Source organism: Sipha flava, unplaced genomic scaffold (genome assembly GCF_003268045.1).
Source record: "Sipha flava isolate LNK unplaced genomic scaffold, YSA_version1 360_pilon_pilon, whole genome shotgun sequence".
In the NCBI taxonomy this organism is placed as follows: domain Eukaryota; kingdom Metazoa; phylum Arthropoda; class Insecta; order Hemiptera; family Aphididae; genus Sipha; species Sipha flava.
In genome coordinates, this window is record NW_020273059.1 from 71562 (window position 1) to 95369 (window position 23808).

The following is a 23808-nucleotide window of genomic DNA, read 5'->3' on the forward strand; positions in this document are numbered from 1 at the left end:
TTATACGTGGATTATCGTTACGCGCACACCAGCCGCAGTAATCGGATCATATCATTATACGTTATACGGGGATGAAAAGAAAAATAAATAAATACAATATCCAACGCGATAGGTGTGGTGTATAATTTTATAAATCGCACACAGTTTAGAGACGACATGATTTACAGTCATGTGGAATAACCGTTCACTTGTAAGCGCATAATAACGCCATACGAACGGGATGGATTGTATACCGGCTGCGGCGGGGGTAAGAGGACGAGTAGACGGATTTTTCGGAAACATTTCGAGGCTGTGCCGTTGGCGCGGTGGCATAGGCGGTGGCGGCCGCTTCGGCGGACGGGATCGAAAATACGTCGGCGGCAGCGGCGCGGTGGGCGCGCACAAACGGTCGTCATTTTCCCAGGTCGCGCCGCGGAAAATCCCCACAATTCGACCGCCGACGCCGCCGCCGCCGCAGCCACTGCCGCCGGCAGCAGCAGTGCCATTCGACCCGTGACCGTTACACGTGTGTCGCCGTCATGTTCGAAATCACTGCCCTAGACCGCGGCCGCGTTCGTCGGCACTTGCAGCAGCGCCGTCATCGCTTCGTCACCGTCACTACGGTCGTTTTTCCGCTCGTCGTTCGCAACCGGGACACATAGACCTTGTTGATCTGGCGGCCGCCGCCTCCTCCTCCTCCTCCTCCTCCTCTTCCTCCTCTTGTCCCTACGCATCTAGAATTGGTAACGAGTACGCCATCACCGATGAGTATAATCATTAAGGGATGAGAACACGCGATTCCGTCGTACACATGTTGTATGCGTGTCTACGGTCACATCAACATCATCATATTTACTATCCACGGGTACGTATACCGCAGTATTATACCGTATTGTAACGGTTTCGTATCTAGACCAGCGATTCTCGATTTTGCCGAAGCCGGGATCCCCTATAATGTAACCAAGATTTTGAGCGACCCTTTTTATTATGACAATAATAAGAAGCAGTGATAAATTAAAATGATTAGTATGATTAATATAACGTTTTTATTGATTATATTTAAGTTTTATTAATTGTAATTTTCAACAATGATAATCCTGAAGATATTTAAAAAACAACTTACCAGTTGTTTTATAAATTGGCGACCCTCGATTTGAGAATCGCTGTTTTAGATGATACAAAATATGATAATAAGTGGTGTAAGATATAACCACAATTATTTTTATTGTTTTCGATTTTTATTTATTTCGGACTTTTACACGCGTACGTGCAGCTGATCAGTGCGCACTAATATTACAATCGACAAAGGTGACCTCATTTTTTCTTCGGCATTCAGATCCGAAAAACTGCAGCTACCAGTACGCGTATTACACGTATAAAAATTATAACGTTTATAACTACACAATAATACGTTACATGATCTATCCGATCACACATAATATTATTATTATTAACATTATTGGGTGTATCAAATCGACGATTGTGTGAATGTGTATTCATATAGACGCGTTTAACGGGTGCGGTGATGGTGATAACAACAATACGACCGCGTTTTCGATTATTCCGTCGGGAAATTGGCGCTTTCTCGCAACAATAGAGTGTCATATTTTGTGCGATACTTATAAAGTTTCAATGCGAACGTATTGTCGGTCACGCGTGCTATGTATCATATATGTACTTGGGTTTTTACGCGAGGTCCTAATTTCCGCAGATATCGTTGTCGAATCGGATCAATTATTGTGGCTGATGACGACAACAGTAAATCGTTACGTCTAATTGGCGAGAAAATGAGGGACAGAAAGAATAGGAGAAAAAATAAATAAAAAATAAAAAATAGACGGTGAAGATGAGTGGGAGCTAGTATTACAATGACATAATTTATTCGTGCAAAGCGTGTAAAAAAAAATCTAGTTGCTGGATACCTAGATATGTATCGTGGTAAAATTGTGCGTAACTTCAGTAGGGGTATAACGTGTTCTGCGTAATCAGCGCGAGGACGAGATCCCTTAAATACGTGACGCGTACATCCGAGCGCGTGTTTCCCTAGAACGTGATAACGATCGCGGCGGGGACGTCGTCATAAACAGCGATATAACACGTCACCGTCCCTTACGCGCGCGTACACACGCACAAATATATATATTATTTTTACAACCGCGAGTGAGGGGGCGTTTAGTGAAAATAAAAAATATGAAAGGATGACACGAACAGTCAGCAGATTTTCGTGTTCCTTCCGCCCACGTTGTAGTCGTATATACACAAAACACCAGTGGGTCCAGGTGCGGTACTGTGGTGGGGTGAAGAATAAGGGTTGTTATGTACGTGTGTGTGCTTGTAGCATGTGTATGTGTGTGGAGCCTAACGCCGAGTCGAGCGCGTGCCCGGAATATATGGGTCAAACGCTGTGTATGGCGACGAGGGTTTCTCTCGAATGAGCACACCGCACTCGCACGCTACTTTGCGCTACGACAATTTTACACACACACACATACACACACTAACGCACGAGAACATGTGTCGTGTTCTCGTCTTTCCAAGACTCCGAAATCGTCTTTTGGCGGTTGGCGACGGGGGTGGAACAGCCAATTTACAATCGTTTTTTTTCATCACCTCCGTCGCCGCGCTTCTCCCCCATCATCGGTTCGGCTCCGGCGCCGCACTGTCCTTCGACACATAATACGTACATATTGTATACATAAAACGCTATTACGGAGTATAATATATATACATATATACAGTGAACGTATATATACATATATATGTGTGTGTGTACGTACATATTGTGCGTGTATTGTATCTCGCGGCAGGGAGGCGCGCACGCATATAGTTGCGAGTGGTATCCCGAATTTCCCGCGGTGCCATTAATAATAACAATCCCTTTATCGCGATGACAAACGCGCGTTTTGACACCTGTGCAACGTTCGTCCCATCACGGTATCCACGCATTCTGTACTCGCACATGTGTCGTGTAAAAGCCGGGTCGCTGGTATACGCGGAGAGTGTATCAAGTATACCCTTCGCTGAAATCAGTATTGTTGTACCGTTGTTATTGTAACACTTCCGATCGGAATACATGGTGTTAGCCGAACGGACGAGTTCAATTAATATACGCTAGGTTACGAGCGTATGCGGTGGTTATTACGTTCGTGTAGACGAGTCAGATGTACCTGATCGGGGTCTTAATCGTAACACGTACGACGTATTGTATGGATGTTGTGCACGTATAATACGAAAGAAATAAAGTAAAAAACACTTTTCGAACATCATTCAACAACGTTGGTGCACGTGGATCCAGAAGCATTTCGCAACTACACTGAGCAATACATTACATTGCAATGTATCTTACCGGTTAGGTTAGACATTATGGTATTAGAAACGGGGAAGAAAATGTGGTTTTTATCTTGTCGGTTTTGAACGCGTAGGAGTAAACGTGTAACGTATTACGTTTTTAACCCGTTTCGAACGAATCCTATTGTATATTGGCGCACGATGAGCAGATAACAACACAGTTGTCGTTTCGAGTGACGAACACACGGTTTGCCAACATCGGGTTGAAAAAATAATACATGTCGTGACCATCAGTGTTACAACAACAATGGTATAAGTAATGTTATACTAGTTTAGACGAAGTTTTTCACGTCCGTGCACTTTGCACTCTGTCTCTACTCGCATATCATACAAACTCGAAAGGAGATCGGGCGCAGGGGCGGCTCCAGAGCCTTGGTTAGAGGGTGAAGGGGGTAAGTTATAATCTTACAAAATTTTATAACAAAAAGAAAACAACAATTTTTACAGCATAAATTCAAGTCGTTCATTTTTAAAATTGGCAAAAATATCAATAATACGATCTATTTGATCTAGAATATCTATGGCTCTATCTACATACTTGTGCGTGTCGTATAATAGTCCATATTATAATATGCATTTTTTGTTAACAATACAAATTTTTTTTATAAATACGGCACGGGCTTTGGGGTGCGGCCCCTAGCCCCCCCCCTGGAGCCGCCCTTGATCGGGCGTTACACCGCGTCTCACTTGATCCCGAACACGTTTGTTTGTTTTGTCGGATGCAGGTATACAGCGTGTTCGATCACCGTCGGCGTCGGCAGCAGCATCAGCAGCATCAACAGTAGCGCCGACGTAAGAGCGCGGCTACGGAGCACCGGTAGCCGCAGGCATGGCGGCCAGTAGCACCGCGGCGATAGGCGGATTGGCGGCCGCACTATTGATCTGCACCGCCAGGCTGACGCTGTGCTGTCGCATATCCGAGTTCATGTGCAAGTCGAACGGCGGATGCGTGCGGCTGGACGAGTACTGTGACGGCAAGTACGACTGTCCCGACAGGTCCGACGAGCCACTGTACTGCACAGGTACGCATAACGATGAAGCGGATGTGTGCGCGCCTCATTGTACCCCGTGCACGCAGTTTTTAACGTGAAAAGACTAATATTTTTGTTTTATTGGTCCGGGCACTGTTAACCCCCTTCCACCTCTTCTCTCTTACTTCAACCCTCGCTACGTGTACGTGAACTTTCCATTTTTTTTTTTTTTACGATATTTTATTACTATTGTTATTATATTATGTATGTACTGCTCGAGGGTGGCGGCGAGATGTTGTTTCAATTATTGTTGTAGTCATTTCGTTCGATCCATCGTAATCGAATTTGACGCAAAATATAACGCAAAGGAAAGAGAGGCGGAGGGCATTGGAGAAAAACCACTTTTCGTCGATGCGAATTAACACATGACGTACAGACGCTTCGTAACAGTGCTACGGGGGTTCCGCAAAGTCTCGCGATCCCCGCTGTCCCGAAATTCAATTTTTCGACGTAGTATATATGTCATAGGCATATAGTCAAATCAAATAAAGTTTAATGCCTAGTAATTTAATTAAATTACTAAGAATATGATTAAATGCCTATTTCATGTCAGGCAAATAATAAAAAAACATTGTGTATTATTTTAAAAATTTAAATATATTTTCTATCAGTTATTTATTGATATTTTATAAATAAATAAGCAATGTATTATGTAAAACACGTTGATATATGAAATAATATGTTTAATTTCATGTTCATTATTACTAATGTTTTAAAAATAAAATCATAAATATATACAGGTAATAACTAATTAGATGTGATAGACGTAGATCAGGAGCGGCCAAACGGTCGATCGCGGACGATTTCAGAGTCGATCATGTTAGAATTTATTCTTAGGCTACGTGCTCGAAAATTAATCGTGGTGGTTATGAACAAATTTTCGATAAATTTTATCCGTATAGTTTTTATCTTTAATTCTGGTTTATAAAAAAAAATTTTCCAAGAAAGTCGATCTTCAAAGGTGAAGTATATTTTTAGTATATCGTGGCCGAAAAAAAGTTTGGCCGCCTCTGACGTAAATGATAGTATGAGTATACTATATACCCTATAGACAGTATGATTTGACTATATGTCTACGACATATACAACACGACGCGCACATAATTTTCGTTTAACAAATATTGAATTAAATCGAAACGCATTATAATAACTCTACTGCTCGCCCGTGAGATTTGAATAACTGCTGCAGCGACCGACAACTCCGATATAAATGCCGGATCACGTCCCTGCATACAATGTACACGTATGGAATATAGTTGTGTTTGTGTACTCTATAAAGCATTTCGTATGAGCTCTCCATTTTATTGTACTGTGCTTACAACGCATCAATTATTTTTTCATTGCTATGCGTGAAATTCGATTACATCGATTCGTCGTCAAAACGTTTGTAGTAGGATATTTTAACCAGCAATATTCACAGAGACGCGTCTTCCGGAGACCATCGGGAATTCACGTCGATTGAAGAATATTGATTAAAATCATCTCATTTATACGCCGAGAGATCGCAAACAACGATACGGACGAAAAGTCGGAAAACCTCATCGGAAATAAATGTTTTTTATATTTCTCGAAATAAATACAGAGAGTAGATAACTCGTTTTTGTTCCGTGTTCAAGTAACCGTCATGCATTGTAGTCGGTATACGTTAAACTATTCGAGAATTCATCACCTGTTCGATCGGGACAGTGCATGCGATTGTTTGTTGCACGGTCATTGCTTTATCGGATAAGAATAAAAATTTGCGCATTTATATTGAAATCTAACATTTACGTATACCGTGATTATTCGTCTGAGAACTGCCATTACAGATAAAACTGCACGTAAACGTAACCCTGTACAAAATATATGCTCGCAGTTCAATAGGATCCAGGGGCGTATTTAGGGAGAGGAGTGATATGGGTGTTAGAATACAACCCAATCGACCGTATTTTATGGTATTTCAACAAATTGCAAACTTACAATATAATTTGCCCTACACGAGTACTAGTCTATTCAATTTTACAACACCTTCGTTAATTGAATCCTGGATACGCCACTGATAGGATCAGAATATTGAAAATCAAAGAAAGTTAGTGAGTCTACCTGAACAATCAATTTGTATGCAATATAGAGGTTATGTTATATAATGCATGATTTGTATGGCCGTGTGATTGCTGACTTTATTAAGTTCTACAGAATACTAAAACATCCGACAATCATTACATCAACAATTTTTAATAAAACAGTATCATATATATTATTTTTCCAATCGCTGATTTTGCGTGTCTGCGTACATACAACCGCAATGGCGTGATAGACGTACAAATCAGCAGGCGCATCCAAGAAGCAAGACTAAAAAGTTATAGCATTTAAACAAATTGTCACCCTGTCTTCGCCAAAAAAACCGTGAAAAACGGGATATATATTCTTTTACGACAATCCGTATCATGACTCACCACCATAACCCAACCCTCGTCTTGGAAAACTCAGAAACGATTTAGCATTTGAAGTACCTCTTTGCCAATGTCAATGTGCGTGTATATACGTACGTATATCGTATAATAAATGTATATACCGAATACTTGTACATTGTCTACTCACACATTTACTCATATACGATGACTGAGTGATATAAAGCGATTTTCGAATAAAAAAATACATACTCCTACGATCCGGGTGTCGATATCACGTGCGTTTAAATAATTTTATTTTTTGTTTTTTCCCCTTGCGCAGCATGATTTGATTTCCAAACGTAAATACTTGTATAGGCGTTGTAGTACGATTGACGATTGTGCGTGCAAACTGTATTTTAAATGACAATTGTCATACTTTTAAGCGTACTATTCAAACGCGGTTTCGATTGAAAAAAAAAAAATTCTTAGCAAATACTTCAAATAATATTAAAGTTTTAAAAACGACGTGCATTGCGCGGGATTAAAGTTCCGTGATATCTACTGAATTAACGAGACTAATAACCATTTGCAATAGATATCACTATAAAATTGATCAAGTTGGAAAATTCAAGATTTACGATGCGGTCCGGTCCGTTATATTTTATTCCTTATGCATTTAATTGTACGAAAGGAGAGCTGTAAAAATGTATAAATTGTTTATTACTTTTCTTATAAACGTCGGGCGACGCAATTTTCCTTCTACAAAGAGGTGTGCGTTTGAAAAAAATTGTTGTTATAATATAGTTCATAGTTTCTAGTGGCGTATTTAAGGGGGGGACGGGGGTAACCCCCCCCCCCCCCCCCGAGAATTTTTAGACCAAGACAATTTTTATATAAGTAATGTGTATTTTATTAAGAAACAAAAATTATGATTTTTTTTATAGTATTACTACATTTAAAAACATTTCAAATTTTACACTTATTTAAATAACGTAAAACGCTAAATTTTTCATAACGTTTTAATTGTCAATAACGGTAAACGGAAATTTTTTTAAACGTTTATATTTATATAACGTTTAAACGCTCGATTGCTTATAACGTTTATGTGTCCCATAACGATAAATAATATATATTATTTTGATTGAAGACCCAGTCCATATTTAGTGAAAAATTAAATAAAATACAAGGGAAACTTTCGATACACAGATAGGTGTTAAAAAAGAACTACTTAAAAGACCATTTTAAGTGGATCCGGCATTAGATTAAAAAAAAAAAAACAGAAATATTAAGGATTCACCTAATATAAATATTACCAAAAATTTTACTTGTAAATTTCAAGCCTGAATTAAAGAAAAAATTTGAGTCCCCCCCCAGAAGTAAGTCTAAATACACCCCTGATAGTTTCACTCGGGTTTTCTTTTAAATCTTAATGAAACATAAAGTATTGGTTGAATTAAAACAGAAATAAATAAAATAAATAGACGAATTGTCTATTGTGAATAACTAACATCTAGCAATAAAAAAAAATCCTTAATTAGTAATGAATTTTTATTAAAACGGTCATTGGTTAATAAAATCTTGTTTTAAAGTAATTACTTAACTAAAAACAGTTATTACATGATACGTTGACATTGTGGTATTACCAGCCAACGAGTAAAGATGCATGTTTATACGCTATACAGAATAATGTGGGTAAAATATCACGGCTCTACAAGTGTTTAGTATATGACACTTAGTATTATGGAAATACCTACATAACAAGGGAGATTTTTATAAAAAATGAAAAGAAAAACCTAACTTACCTATATAAGCCGAAAAGAAGAAAAAGGCTCTGTTTTTGATAAAAAGTGCTCTTGAGATTACTATAAAGCTTTGCCGAGTGTAAACACCCATCAATCTTATTTCTGTGTCTACATTTTTTTCTCACTACTATTCACAGTATAATATATATATATAATACATTCATATGTATATGGTATAGAATGAACACAAGCAGAAGTACTCTTATGCGACTGGCGCCTACCACTCTTTCACTCTAATTAGTATTTTTGACTCACCCTAGTCTTAAAAACACACCCGTAATCCCTTTCGTGTATGTATACATATAAATTATTTATGTGTATATATGATACATATATATATATATATCACATTTTTATTTCTTTTATGTTTTTTAGTACAACAAACACGCTATTTAGAATTGAAATTTTAGCTTAAACCACGAATTCCGACAACCTTGGTATAATTAATTTACACACATAAGTTTTTCGTTTCTCGCCTAATTAGTGATAATTATTATGAGGGGATGAGAGTAAAAAATTGAATACATGCGTCCGTGGCACTTGCGAGCTCTGTTGATGCATATCGTATAATACTCATTTTAGGTACGTATCACCCGCATGCAACTTCCAATCCTCCTACCTAAAATGTATTATATATAACGTACCTCTACGTCTAAGTGTCTGTTCAATAGTTATATATATATAGTTAACCTAACCATTGAAACATTATATACATGTGAAATATTATATTGCAGCGTGCAATAGAACATATTACGGCGAAGTGGGAAATTCGTATAGACTGAGCGTGAAGAAATTACAAAAAGAAAGACCGTTTTTGTGTCACTTGAGTTTTACCGCAAGCGGACAAGAACATGGAGACTTTGTTGAAGTAAGTATTATAGTATTGTGCACACACTATTATTATGTGTTATACTATATATTACATTTCGTATAAATTATTCGAGAAAAAAAAAGTACTTCGTTCTGTGGTTTCTATTATTTGCTCATTCATTAAACACTTTTTTTTTTTTCGTTACAAATAACGTGTTTTGAGTTTTAGTTCAAAATTACATATATATATATTTAATATATATAAAAAATAATGTAACTAGACAAAATATACTATTTTCGTACATACACGAGATTTTAATTTAATTAAACTCAGGGGTAGAAAAAAAACACATGTCTATGCCACCATTTTTTCGCTCTAAAATAGATCGATATTCTGTTATTTTTACAAAACATTATTATGATTAAACTTAATCTGGTATAGTATTGTACAACACATTTAAATTAAATGTGATTGTGTAAGTATATTTTATTGTATAAATTTGTGTTCGTTGAATAATTCTAAGCTTTATTGTCTACTAAAGTGAATCACTATGTTGTATGAAGATAAATCATTTCTTTTACAAGAAATAATGTTTTTATTAAATTTAAATTGTGTATCTTTATAAATTATTTTGATAATTAAATACTAAAAAAAAAAAATTATTATTTAAGATAGACCGTTTGATATAAAAAAAAATAAAAATATTTTACTTTTTAAAAATATCTACGTGTAGTAAATGCCGTCTTTACCCTAAGAGCATGTAGGGCATGAGCCGAGGAACCTTGATTGACGGAGACTCTGAGAAGTATAATTTACATATTAACGTTTTAAAATATTAGTGCAACCTATCTTAACTAAATATTTTACTGTCAGACCTAAATAATAAGTTGTAATTTAAAATAAAAAATAATATTTAACTCAAATTTCAAATGCTATAAATAAGACGATTACTTTTTTAGCGATAAATTTGATTAACAAATTATCGACGTAGGTACAGTAACAGACGGTTATAAGGATATTTATTATTATATTTCGATGATAAAATAATATTATTGATATATTTTTGAACAAAGAAGTAAATCTAAAAATATCGTTTCGAATTGTAAACATTTGTTATAATTTGGAAATTATCAGGTAATGTGTAATAATAATCGGACTTGCATCTAAAAGGGCCCCTGCATAGTCAAAACGGTTTTGTGTATAACTAATAGGTGTTATTGGTACAGTTTTGAATATAGTTCAATGTAATGTAAACCAATTCAGTAAACAAAATGAGCAAAACCGTAGATGTATAACATTAAGGTATGAAGAAAATATTTATTTTTTTATGGTAATTTTTCTCAGAGTTTGAATAATTTTTTTTCTTTGCAATAAGTCATTTGTTAAATGTTAATCATCTGATGTTTAATACATAAGTGTAATAAGTTAAAATTGAAATAATAATATACAAATATAAAAGGTTTAAGTGTAAGTAGCCTAAAATTTTCCATACAAAGGTTTTAAGTTCTTACTTTCGTTTATACATACAATAAATTATTCATGAGAATTCTTTTTGTGGCATAACTTTCATTGTCTGAAAAGAATAAAGTTCTACTGCCTCGACAATGTATATCCGTTTGTTATCCATAAACAGGTCAGCATTATAAATATATGTGTGTGTGTGTAAATTATGTCATCTCAAAACCATTGCTCTAGACGTTGTTGTATTTATGTGCGAAAATTCGTTAATGTATTTGAGCACTTAAAAAAGCCTAATAGGATTTACGGGTTTAAATTAATTATTTCTAATTCGCTAAAAATTTATATAATAGTTCATTTTCCATTAATTAAAGCATATTTTTTAATGTAATCTTATTTACACACTATCTACACAGGCATATGTATGTTTAGTACATAAAATATAGAAGGCTCTAGAAAGTTGTGTTTCAAAATGTAAAATGCAAAGAATACTATTTATGATTATGACATAGATTTGTATCTTGAAAGATTTGAAGCTTATAAAACCAAATTTATTAAAAATTATAGCATTTATAAATTATAATGACTTGACAAAACTTATTACAATTACTATAATTATTGTTATCCTTGAACAAAATCTTAAATACGAGCTAGTGGATGTAGGGATGGTAATTGTTTAGTAAGCTATGGTGAAGTAATTTCTTATTATAATTAGAAAAAAAACTAAATAAATGTATTAAAAAATCGATTTATTTGGTACGGAGCACAACATTTTGCTAAATATATAAATTGTTAACGTGTACTTTTTAAAAAAAATATAACCACTAAATTGTGAAATAAATCTTTTTCTATATATTAAATTAAAAATATTGGATTTATCGTACATAATTTCGTTTCTGTCTTAATATTTGAAATAAATTTTACAACTGTTATAAGTTTAATATTGTTATAAAAAAACTGAAAAATCTACAAATAATAATTTGGATATTTTTAATAAATTATATTTATAATATATATATATATTATTTATTATTATATTTATATATTATATGAAAATGTTGGGTCGTAGTTTTATTTTCATAAAAACGGTTTTAACAAAATAGGAGTGAAAATAAGATATTCCAATAGTAAAATACATCAGCATAAACGTCTTAAAGTAGAATGTACAAACAGAAATATTTTTAAATCGTTCGTAGAAATCATCACTCGCCATCGCAACGTTGCTTATGGCACACCTAAATGTGTCGCTCCGGTTTTATTAACAATCTAATGTTTTTAATTCTTAACGGAATTAGATATTTTTGATAACAATCGACACGGCTCTTAATTTTTAGTGACTTATTTCTCCAATCGACTGTACTGGATCAACCATCCCAGAAAAAATCTAAGAAACAACGAATAGTAAATATATCCATATCAATTAAAATTATAACTATTATAACCAATTTAAACCAAACCAACTCCTAGGCTCTAAAAATTACGATGATCTTTAGACTTTAATAATAAAACGGCGCAATGCCACCCGATAAAACTGTTTTGCCAATTAAAATCATAAATAATAAAATCGTCAACAATATAAACACGCAATCTAAAAAAAAAAAAACACTATCAGCACTATCATCGACTTCCTCCTCTCCACCGTATACACCATTAACAATTAACTTAAATAAATCTATACAATTTATCACTCCCGATCGCTATGTCTTTGAAGATAATGAACAGATAACTTGAGACAATGACGTTTTCGGCAGTCGACATAATACTCACATTTAGAGGCTTAGTCAATTTCGAATACCACTAGAGTACTAATAACTTATCTGAAAAATATTAAGTCACAATATCACAGCTATTTAAATCCGGATAAGCCTTTCAGAATAGTCATTAAAAATATTCATTCGTCTACTCTGGTGGAAGATACGAGTATATCCTATGCGATTGATTAAATAGAACATACTGTTAAAAATATAACAAATATATTACACTTTCAAACCAAAAAGGCTTTGCCTCTATTATTTGTGGACCTTGAGCCTGACTCTAACAATGCAAAAATCGTCTCTGTAACCTTATTGCTACATACAATAGTCAAAATAGAAAAACCCTACAAAAAATCCAAGTATGGTGATATTAGATCCTAATGTGCCCATTCTCTAAAATGTGTCGAATGTGGTGAAAATCATCCAACCTCAACATGTAATAAACCTTCTGTTCTCCCGTAAAAATGTGCCCTATGCGAAGGAGGCTAATTATAAAGGATGTACCATACACAAGAAACTCATCCAAAAGCAGCACAAGTATCAAAGCAGAGCACCTCAAGAAATCCACTCATCGAATCAAATCTTTAACGACAACGCTACCCATCACAACCAACAATCAAGTGGGTGTCACACATTTCAACGTACGTATGTTAAAGCTATTAAGGGTCACCATCCTAACTCAGATCCAACTTCCACTAACACCAATGATCTTCTAAACCTTAATTTTCTTGACGAATTTAAAGTCATCATAAATCCTCTCTAATCTCTTCTCACCATTGTTTTTCACAGCCATAATCAACACAAAAAAATTATAAATAATAATCTAACCACTTATTCTCTCTTTATTCTAACTTGGTATTCTAACGGCCTTAACAATCACAGAAATGAATGATTAAGAAATATTACAAATCAAAATAATAGCATTGCTTTAATTTCTGAAACTCATATTACTATTACGACAAAATTAAATTAATTTTTTAAAATCATAATTTTTAAAAATCAACAAAACACAACACCCGGATGGTACTGCCCATGATGTTGATAATTCTCAAATACTTCTTATAATTTATTCGACGTCTCTTTATAAACCAAACAAACCCAGTCTTATCCGAGGTCGAATTGACTGGAAAATATTCAAACCATCCTTAAGTTATCAAATTAATTTGAAGATCAGCCTTAAATCTCCTAATAATATAGATGAACCAGTAAACACTCTTACAATATCAATATAAGAAAAAGCTTGGTCCTTTCCTTCGCCTGCCCCCCCAAAAAATCTTCCAAACAAATCTTCTTTTGCACGTTTTATCTCTAATTACTAAAAATCGGCGTGCTCGAGCTATTTGGCTAATGTCGAAATACCCATCTCATAAACGCTAATACCTTTAGCAACTAATTCAATAAACTTAAAAAGCTCTTGCATCAATCAGATTGGAAAAAATGCGCACACGACTTAACAGCACTATATGCTAGCGATAACTCTCTTTAGAAAAACACTAGAAAAGTTCTTCGCACTCAATCTCCAGTTTCTCATCTGAAAAAATTAGACGGTTAATAGGCTAATAAAGACTCAGAAAAAGTTAACATATTCTTCCAACATCTCTCACAAACCTTCCAACCGCATTATATTTTTCTCTCTACCAAAATTCATAAAATAGAAAACTTCTTAAAACTTGCACTATCCATAATTCTTCCATCCGAGTGCACAATGGTCCAAAAAAAAAAAAAAATTGAAAAAAATATTTTCATGGTAATTTTTACTATCTTGTGACTTAGGCAAACAAAAAAAAAAAGTATTAAATATTTTATTTAATTGTTATACAGTAAATTAATTATGATTTAGTTCTTTTATACAGTAATCTAACGCTTTAATATACAAATGTTCATAATATGCTAGTTGTTTTCAATTTAATTATTCGTACTCCATAAATTCATCTTCACTATTTTTCTCGTTAATGTAAACATCCTCTTTATTATCTCTTTCAATACATACAAGCAGTTTTGTTTCATCACATAATGTGGTTGATTTTTTATTGTTAATTTTTCTTAGACTCGAAATAAGTGAATCTGATGAAATGAGCAACTCAAGTGATGTATGTGGAGTATCTTATGAAAAAATCTCTCAGGCATAAAACTCCAGGCTATGATCTTATCACTGCTGAAGTTGCTTTCCAGCTACTAAAAAAAAGCTCTTCTCATCTTAACATATTTCATCTTTATATTTGGACTAACATACATCCCAGTCTTGGGGAAATTCTCTATCATCAATATGATTCCTAAATCAGGAAAACCTCCAGATTCTCTAGGCTCATACAGGCTCATCAGTGTTCTATCACTTTCTCCAAATTTTTTATAAAACTTATACTTAAACGCATAATACCACTTATTGAATCAAAACTACTTCACCACCAATTTGGTTTTTGGAACAAGTATTTCACAGTCCAACAAATTCATCGACTTCTTGACAAAATTTCTTATACACTAGAAAAAATAACAAATATGTCCTGGTTCATTTCTTAACATGCCCCAAGCCTTTGACAGAGTTTAGCACACTGGTCTTTTATTTTAAATTGAAACTCTCCTCCCCCATACTATTATCTAATTTTTTAAATTATATCTAGCTGATGGATACTTTGCAGTAAAATTAATTCTAGAAATATTAAAAATTATCCTAATCAGAGCTAGAGTTCTCCAAAGTGCAGTAGCTGCACCCCTACTCTTTAATTTATCTACCTCTGATCAATCTATCACCCCTTTCATTATTATGGCTGACTTTGCCGACGATAAAGCGATCATAGATCTTCAATCAGATCCCGTCATGGCCTCCGATCTAATCTAACAGCATCTACATCTCTTAGAAACCTGGTACAAATACTGGGAGATCAAAATCAATCAATCTAAATCACAAAACTGTACATTTACACTCAGACATAAAGACTGCCCCCCCTATATACTTAAACAACATCCCACTTCCATATATTCATAATGTTCGTTACCTTGGCTTGTACCTTGACCACCGACTTACTTAAGCAACCCATATTAGAAATGCACAACCCTGAACAACAGATTCCGAAAACTTAGACTTCTACTAACCTCAAAGCACCTCAAATTAAACAACAAAATCCTGCTATACAAATTATTATTCAAACCCATATCTATGGACCTACGGTATCCAACTTTAGGGCTCAGCCGAACCTTCAAATCTAAATCGTATTCAAAATGTTTAATTTATATGTTTTCACCAAATCTTCATAGTGCCTTTTATGTCTTTAATCACTCAATCCACCAAGATCTCTATCCCTTTTATTCAAAAAGTCGCTGAAACTTCCTAAAAAAGATTTCACTCCCGTTTACAAAATCAGCCAAACCCTCTCATTACCGACCAATTAACTCCTACCATTCCCGATGACCCTAGAAGGCGACTTAAATGTAAATGGTATCGTAAACTACTAGCTGAGTGATTAAAACCATCTTAACACATCGATGTACCATTAATGGATGGCTCCTTCACTCAACAATTTTCAACGATTGCATCATCTCTACCTCACTTATGCTTATTATAAAATAAATATTATAGATTGTGTAGTAAAAATATTGATAACAAAATAAAGAAAGAAATCATCAGATAATATACAGAATGATAGTTGTTCAATGTTAATCAATTTTGTCTTAAACATTTATTATTCGAAAAACTTGATTGAAAGCACGTTTTATTTTAAAACCCATTATAAACGTAAAATACAATTACTTCAATAGTAGAGAATAAATGTAATTTACTTATGTAAGTATGGTGAAGTTGAAAACGAAACTTCTTTAATATCTCATCATAATTTAAAAGACTAGTAGTGTTCGAATAAATAATTTAAAATTTCCAAAGTAATAACGATAACTTACTTTGAATTATAAAAAAATATCTGCCAGAATTTAAAGTACCTAATATTTTTAATCAATTTTTTCTCAGAGTTCTTTCAAAATTAAATCAAGTTATAAACAAATTATCGTAATAAAAATTAGAATCATTATGTAATATAATAATATATAAAAATATGAAATAAGTACTTACAGATTTAATAATTATTCATGGGTGAATCACTTTATTTGAATCGTTTCACCCAAAGTTTTAAAACTAACTGTAGTCTATTTATAATAAACATAAAATGTAAATGCATTTTATTACTCGAAAAAATGTTAATACCTTCTAAATTATGAGTGAATTGATAATAAATATACATTTGCATAATACACATTAAATATACTAACCATATAGACAGTTAAACAATTATATATTTATAAACAAAGCATATAGATTCCATTGAGTAGAAAGAATAATTGAGCATATACTTTGAATGGAAAAAAACGTTGTTAGTAAAAATAATAAAAAAATCATATTTTAAATTTAAATCCAGATGTATCAGTACCTACATTTACCATCTTAAAATTAAGTTAAGTACTCCTAAGAATGATCAATGTCGTAGTCTTCATTAAGTTTTAAATTTCTCCCTAATTATAAACAGATTTTAGTTTTCAGTACGAAAGTGTGATGTATTTTCTCTTATTTAATGTGTCTAGTATAAATATTGAATCAACTTTATAGCTAGATTTATAAGACAATTTAAAACTATTAGTTAAAATACATTTACTTTAATTAATTTTTAATTATTATTAGAAGTGAGTAGGCGTATTATGTTTCATTCGATCACTGAGTAATGTTCATCTTAACGCTTATATATTTTAAGTATTTATACGTATTCTTTAGTTAATTTTGATTGCTCAGTGAATATTAAACCCAAACTAAAACTGGAAAATTATACTTAAAAAATTATTGTTACTTTTTGTATAATAATTTAGTGATGTATTAAAAACATTTAATAACATAATGCTTGACACCGAATAATATAATTTGGTAATGTTTCGGTAAAGTTTATTTTCTAACTTTTTATTTACATTGGAAAACGGTCACGTTAGATAAAACTAATTGAAAATGTCATAAATATTTAGTTACTTTAATCTAACAAAAATTTTTGCTTTATTAAAACCGTATTTAATGAAAAGCAAAATTATATATTACAACCGTAATTAGAATTAAAATTACTGTTCGTTTTAATTAACGGTAAAATAGCGTATAATAAGCGGTAGAGCGCACGGTACCTATTAGCATCGATTAAATATACATATTTAATCAATGCTATTAGATGTTAGGAAAAAGTTTTACATATTTCTTGTAAACATTTAATTTATTATTTGAGAAACATTTTGGAGTTTGGAACATTTTATATAAAAGTACTACACATCTGCATTTTTTTTTTTAAATTAAGAAATTTTTTTTGTTTTTAATTCTCAATAAGTGCCAAGAACACTTTAATAATTAGGTACGAACGGAAGTTTACACACCAAATATTTACAGTAAAAACGATTACGTTGCAATTCGCATGATTGTTAATACCGAAAATAAATTCACATTCGATAAAGCATTTTTCATTAACCAAACGAATCTGTTTTGTGTGTACAACACGTGAATTATAACAACGGGTGCTTCAGTTACACAAACGAGTATTGTATTAAACATGTATAATTTCAGTCGCAATCTGAATTTTCGCCGAATGGATACCGTAAACCGAGTAGTCACGCTCGCCCGTACCGCCTCAATCTGGGCGTTTATTTTTCACTTCTCAGCAGTCCGGCAAAAGTTTCGCGTTGTAATTACGCTTTCTATACACTATGGGCGGTTGAGATCGGATAAGAGATATTTTTCAAACAATACTCTTGAACACCGTAGTCCGCCGACGTTCATCATAAAGTTTAAAATGTGACATAAGTTACGTAGGTACATTGTACGGATGAAAATATTCCACGCTCATGATCGTCTCACTTGTGCGGATTACGCGCGTGCAAACTTTTACGGATTTTTGGAATGAATTTTTCGTTTCGAACACATTCTCAATCAACGAGTTCACCAAAACGTGCGGCGATTAAATCGAATGAAAAAAAATTAATAAAACAAAAGCAGCCAGTGAAAAAATAAAATAAAATAAACACCAACCTACCTCATTTGAACGTTTTGTTATTAAAATTGAACTCGGAGTTCATTTTACATTAATGCGCGCATTTTATTTATTGGTTTGGAAAACGAAATTAATGTCGTGTAAGCCGAGCTCCGTTCCAAGTGGTCTTTTGAATGCAACAATAAAATTATCGTTTCAAAACGTAACACGATAACAGTAGCAGTTTAATAGTTATACACTCTACACTCAACAATAGGTTTTCATTTTCCAACTTCCTAGAGATGTTATGTTCGCAATAATTGACCGTTCGGCATTTTCCAAAGATAAAATATTGTCCGTCATAGTCAAAAAGTTCATAAAACACATGCACCAGATAGTTCCAAAATTCATATTTCACAAAACTGCGTATCATCGATACGCATAATTATTACTTAAGACGGAGAGAAATAATTTATTGATCCGATTTTTTTATGATCTGAATTGTTATTCTACGGCATCGGATGACTGAACAACTTGAAAAAGACTGAAATATTTAACCTATATACTTGACTCTGACCAACTTTATGTCGTTTTAAATTTTAACGATTTAATGTTCTAGCCAAGTCGGGAGCAAACGGTCCTACAGTATAATATTCCTGAATTTATTATTTATCAGGTCCCGTTATTATTTTGGTCCTTATTTACTCAAATAAACGTCGTAAATAATTAATCTAAACGGCTTTTATTACCGCCTCGGTTCGAATTTTGTATAGCAGTAGTTATATACGAGTAATATAATACGACTCAAATTCCGAGACTTTGTAAACAATTATTTATGAAAAAATAAAAAATAAACGCACACTTTTAATGATTTCTCTTTTTTGTTATTTTAAACAAATAATTATATTCTTGCAAGATTTTAGATCGTTATGACATACGGCTTATACCGCTGCACGGAATGATCCAATGGGAGATGGATTTTACAACGTAGGGGAAAAAAGGTTAACCATTAAAATACGTAATCGTTACCGAGAATAAATGTTTATTGCGGACAGTCTATCTCGAGGCTCAGTCCGCGTATAGGTTTCTGTCTGTACGGGTAAATTTGAATAAAAATCTCGTAAAATGTAATCGCAGCTTGTCGTTTTTATCGTATTGCACATGTTATAAAATATCATAACTCCAGCTGTACTAGCATCGTAGCACAATAGTAGTGTACCTAGGAATTTTTTATTTATTTATTTATTTTTTTTTTTTTTTGGTAGAAGAGGGCTGATTGATTACATAATATCACATTACGAAAAACACGATGAAATGGTAAAATTATTAAAATGAAAAAAAAGTAATAAAATAATAGATTACGTTTTTTTGTAAGATTTGATTATGAATTATAACCAAACTTTATCACAAAACGTATTATCTACAGCATATTGAGTGCCTACGCAATTAATATTTTCCAAATTAAGATATATATCAACTTTTCCTGAAATTTCGAGGAGCTTCAGCCCCTTTCCTTTTGATAAAATATCATTAAAAAGTATTGATCGTAGTAAACCATTTTGTTGGGTCTATAGCAAGGGTTTTTGCCAACATGTGTTGCGTTTGAACGACCCGTGAGTCGTACTAAGATGCGACGGGACCGATAATTTGTCTCAAATCACAAAATGTTTCCAACCTTAGACGTTACAGGTAGACCGATCACGTGCACGTACCAGGATAATAGTACGCGGACCGCCCGACGAATTGAATTTAAAAATTATTTTTGTTTTTTTTTTTCAGCTCATTTTTGAGGAGTTCCGTGTGGGCACACTGTACTTGGGCGAGTGCATCGGCGGTGAAATGCAAATACTCGAACTTGGTCGACCGTACGTGGGCGGCTCGTGGTGCGGCGCGGGACCGGTGGACGGCAGCGCGCCCGCCGTGTACTACAGCGAGACGGGCACGGTGACGCTGACGCTGCGGATACCGTACAGCGGGCTGTACACCACGTTGCCGTTCACATTCGACCTGCGGTTCCGGTTCATGGACAACCGGCACGCGTCCGTGCGGCTGGGCACGGCGGCGGAGCCCAAGGATCGCGGTGAACTGGTGCCGGGCACGCACTGCAGCCGGAACTTCTACGAGTGCTACCGGAAACGGTGCTCGCTGCAGTCGCCCAACTACCCGGGAATATACCCGAGGAACGTGACGTGTCGATACACGGTGCGGCAGAAGGTGGTGCCCAAGTGCAAGCACGCGATGGTGGCGCTGAGCCAGCGACCGGGCAACGGCGTGCGGCCGTCGTCGGCCAAGGCGGGCGGCCCGGGCGGCAAGACGGCGGGTAGCAGGTCCAACGGCACGGCCATCATACGCGTGAACGACATGTGCAGCGAGAACGAGGACCGGCTGGTGTTCCACGACGGGCCGGACGAGAGCGATCCGGTACTGTTGCGGTTCTGCGGCGGACCCGCTCTGCCGCGCGTCGTGGCCAGCGGACCGTCCATGCTGGTGGTGTTCAAGTCGTGGGAGCACAACTCGCCGGCCACGTTTTCGTCGCCCACGCCCGTGTCGCGGCTGCGCAGCTTCGAGCTCGACCTGCAGATAGCGTTCGTCGACTCGGACTCGCTGGACTACGTCAAGAGGACGGCCGCGTGCGAGTTCATCATTGGCTCGCCCGCGGTCGCCGTGGCAAAGTCTAGGCGCGGCGTGCTGGTGAACCCGCAACACACTGTGCCGCCGAACAGCACGTGCACGTACAAGTTCCAGGGGCAGCCGGACGACCGGGTGTGGATGTACTTCGAGAGCTACGGGCACCGCAGTACCGGCCACTTCCTGACGTTCAAACCGTGCCCGACCCGGTTGCGCATATGGGACGGGGCGGGCACGCTGCTCGGCGACCACTGCGACACGCCCAGGCTGTGCGAGCACATCGCGACGGGCGCATCGTCGACGGCCGTCGCTGCGGCTACGTCCAACACCACCACGACAGTGGCAGCACCCAAACGACCGTGCACGTTGGACGAAAGCTATTTGTCCAAGTCGGCCAGCGTTATACTGCAGGTGCACTCGGTGCTTGGCACCGTACTGGAACCGTACAGCTTCAGGCTTCATTACGAGTTTGTGGACAGCGGCGTGTACGACCACGAAAATGACGACGGGTCGTGCGTGATCGAGTACACGGTGCGCCAGTCGATGGACATCACGGAGCCACGGAACGTGTTCCTGTACGGCCGGGGCGGTGCCAAGAACCTGGACTGCGTGTACCGGCTGCAAGCCGAGCCCGGGTACCGGATGCAGATCGTCATGCGGAACGCTTCGTTCGGGTCGCGGGAGTGCACGCCTATGATGGCCAAGACGGTGACGGGCAGGTACGCGTGCCCGCCGGACGACAGTAACGTGGACGACGGCGGCGGCAGCGGCGGTGATGATGCTGGCGACGGTCCCAGGTTGACGGTGACCGAGGTGTACTGGCGCGGCGTGCGCATGGAGCGCGGCTGCTTCTGCCAGAACTTCACGGAGGCCGCGCTCGGCTCGCACCATGTGACGTTCGACCCGTCGTCCGACCGCGTGGAGATTCGGTTCCGTGTGCCAGCGCTCGGCATCGCCGAGGACTTCACCAACGCGTACTTTAACGCGCACGTGCGCGTGCTCCGGTCGCCGCCGTGCCCGCGCAAACAGTGGGTCCGCGGGTCCGGCGGCGAGATCGAACTCGCGTACCCGCCGCAGGCCCGCGACGACCTGTACTGCCACGGACACCCGTGGCTGCTCGAGGCGCAACCGGACCACAGCATGTTCGTGCAGACGTGGGGCCACTTCCTGCCGCTCAACACGTCCGTGGCCTCGTGCAAGACGCGGAACCGCATACTGCTATACGCGCTACGGCCGCGGGCCGTCCGGCTGATCCGGCACATCTGTCCGACGGGCACGCGCGACAATCGGCGCAACATACACATGTTCTCGGACGAGTGGGCCAGTTACGTGCCCGCGGACCGCCAGAACCCCAGTTTTCTGGTGGAGTTCGTGGCCCAGGAGCCCGGCTCGATGGCCTTCAAATGGCTGGAAGTGTCCAAACCGTCGACCAAGGCACATTATGCGTCACCCGCGCCACCGTCGCAATCGTTTCACAACCAGTCCAGCCGGTTCGGGTGCGCATACGGCTGCCCGGAGCTGAACGCGTGCATTAGCGCCACGCTGTGGTGCGACGGCCACCGCAACTGCCCGTCCGGCGTTGACGAGGCCGACCTCAACTGCCACGCCAAGTGGCCGTCGTTCAAGGTGCTCAGGTCGTACGGGCTGCCGGTGGTCGGCCTCGGGCTGGCCGGCGTCGTGTTCGCGGTGCTCGCGTGCATCTACTGCCGCAGAGATCCCGACTACAAACAGTACGACCCTGAGACCGAGCCGGCCGCCGAGAACACCCGGTCGTGTTCCACCATCGCCTCGTCCTGACAACAATCCTCGGTCGACACTGTTGACGTGGTCGACCGAGAGACGTGCGTTTGAAACGATGAGAAGCCCTCTCTTGCTCAAGTTCTCTTGTATTACACAGTTTTAGTTCATTTTCTATTTTTAAACGTGTACACGTCCGTTACACGACATTCTGTCCAAACGTAGGTGCCTTATACAAATCGTAAACATTCCGTGTTATTATGATATACTTACCATTGATCGGTCGTTATTGAACGCGTCCGAGTAGCCGTTTTTCGCGTTGTGCATTGAACCACATTCATTTTCGTCTTGGGATCAAACGCGCACATGTCGTCGTTTTTCAAGGCATGTGTTAACTAACATCATGTTGAGACGATTACGGTGTTACAGCGACAAAGGAATGAATCCGAATGATGCATGTAGGTATATGTGGTGTGCACAGGCTGATCGGATTAAAAACTCTTTTCTCGAATCACTTAATCTACTTAACTAACCGATTGGTTTTTTTGGATTTCTATATAATGTAATTCAAGTCCAAAACAATATATTTACACGTATATAGTATAATATTTTTAGGTGATTTTCAGCGAATCGTCCTATTGAATTTAGACCAAAGTTTATGTTATAAAATATTATATTATAATATCCAATAGGAATTTCAGCACACCATTTAGTGAATAAACAAAGAATTATTATTACATTTTGCGCCAAAAATTGATGCGATACTGCCTTAACGATTTTATTATTACATAATATTTTACTGTTATCATTATTAACAATATATAATAGTTTCTACTGAATTTGTATCAAGTGTCAATATTTATTTTAAAAACAATCCTAAATCTTATACATATATATATATATATTTATA

At 37.0% G+C, this 23808-nt stretch overlaps 1 protein-coding gene across 1 annotated transcript; it reads left to right on the forward strand.

The window, feature by feature from the left end:
- The first annotated feature begins 401 nt into the window (after positions 1-401).
- LOC112687773 lies at positions 402-23737 on the forward strand. The gene is made up of 4 exons (XM_025560693.1): positions 402-844; positions 4053-4349; positions 9267-9400; positions 20313-23737. The coding sequence occupies exons 2-4, from the start codon at positions 4157-4159 to the stop codon at positions 22956-22958; spliced, it is 2973 nt and encodes a 990-aa protein (XP_025416478.1). The 5' UTR covers positions 402-844; positions 4053-4156; the 3' UTR covers positions 22959-23737.
- Positions 23738-23808: the final 71 nt, after the last annotated feature.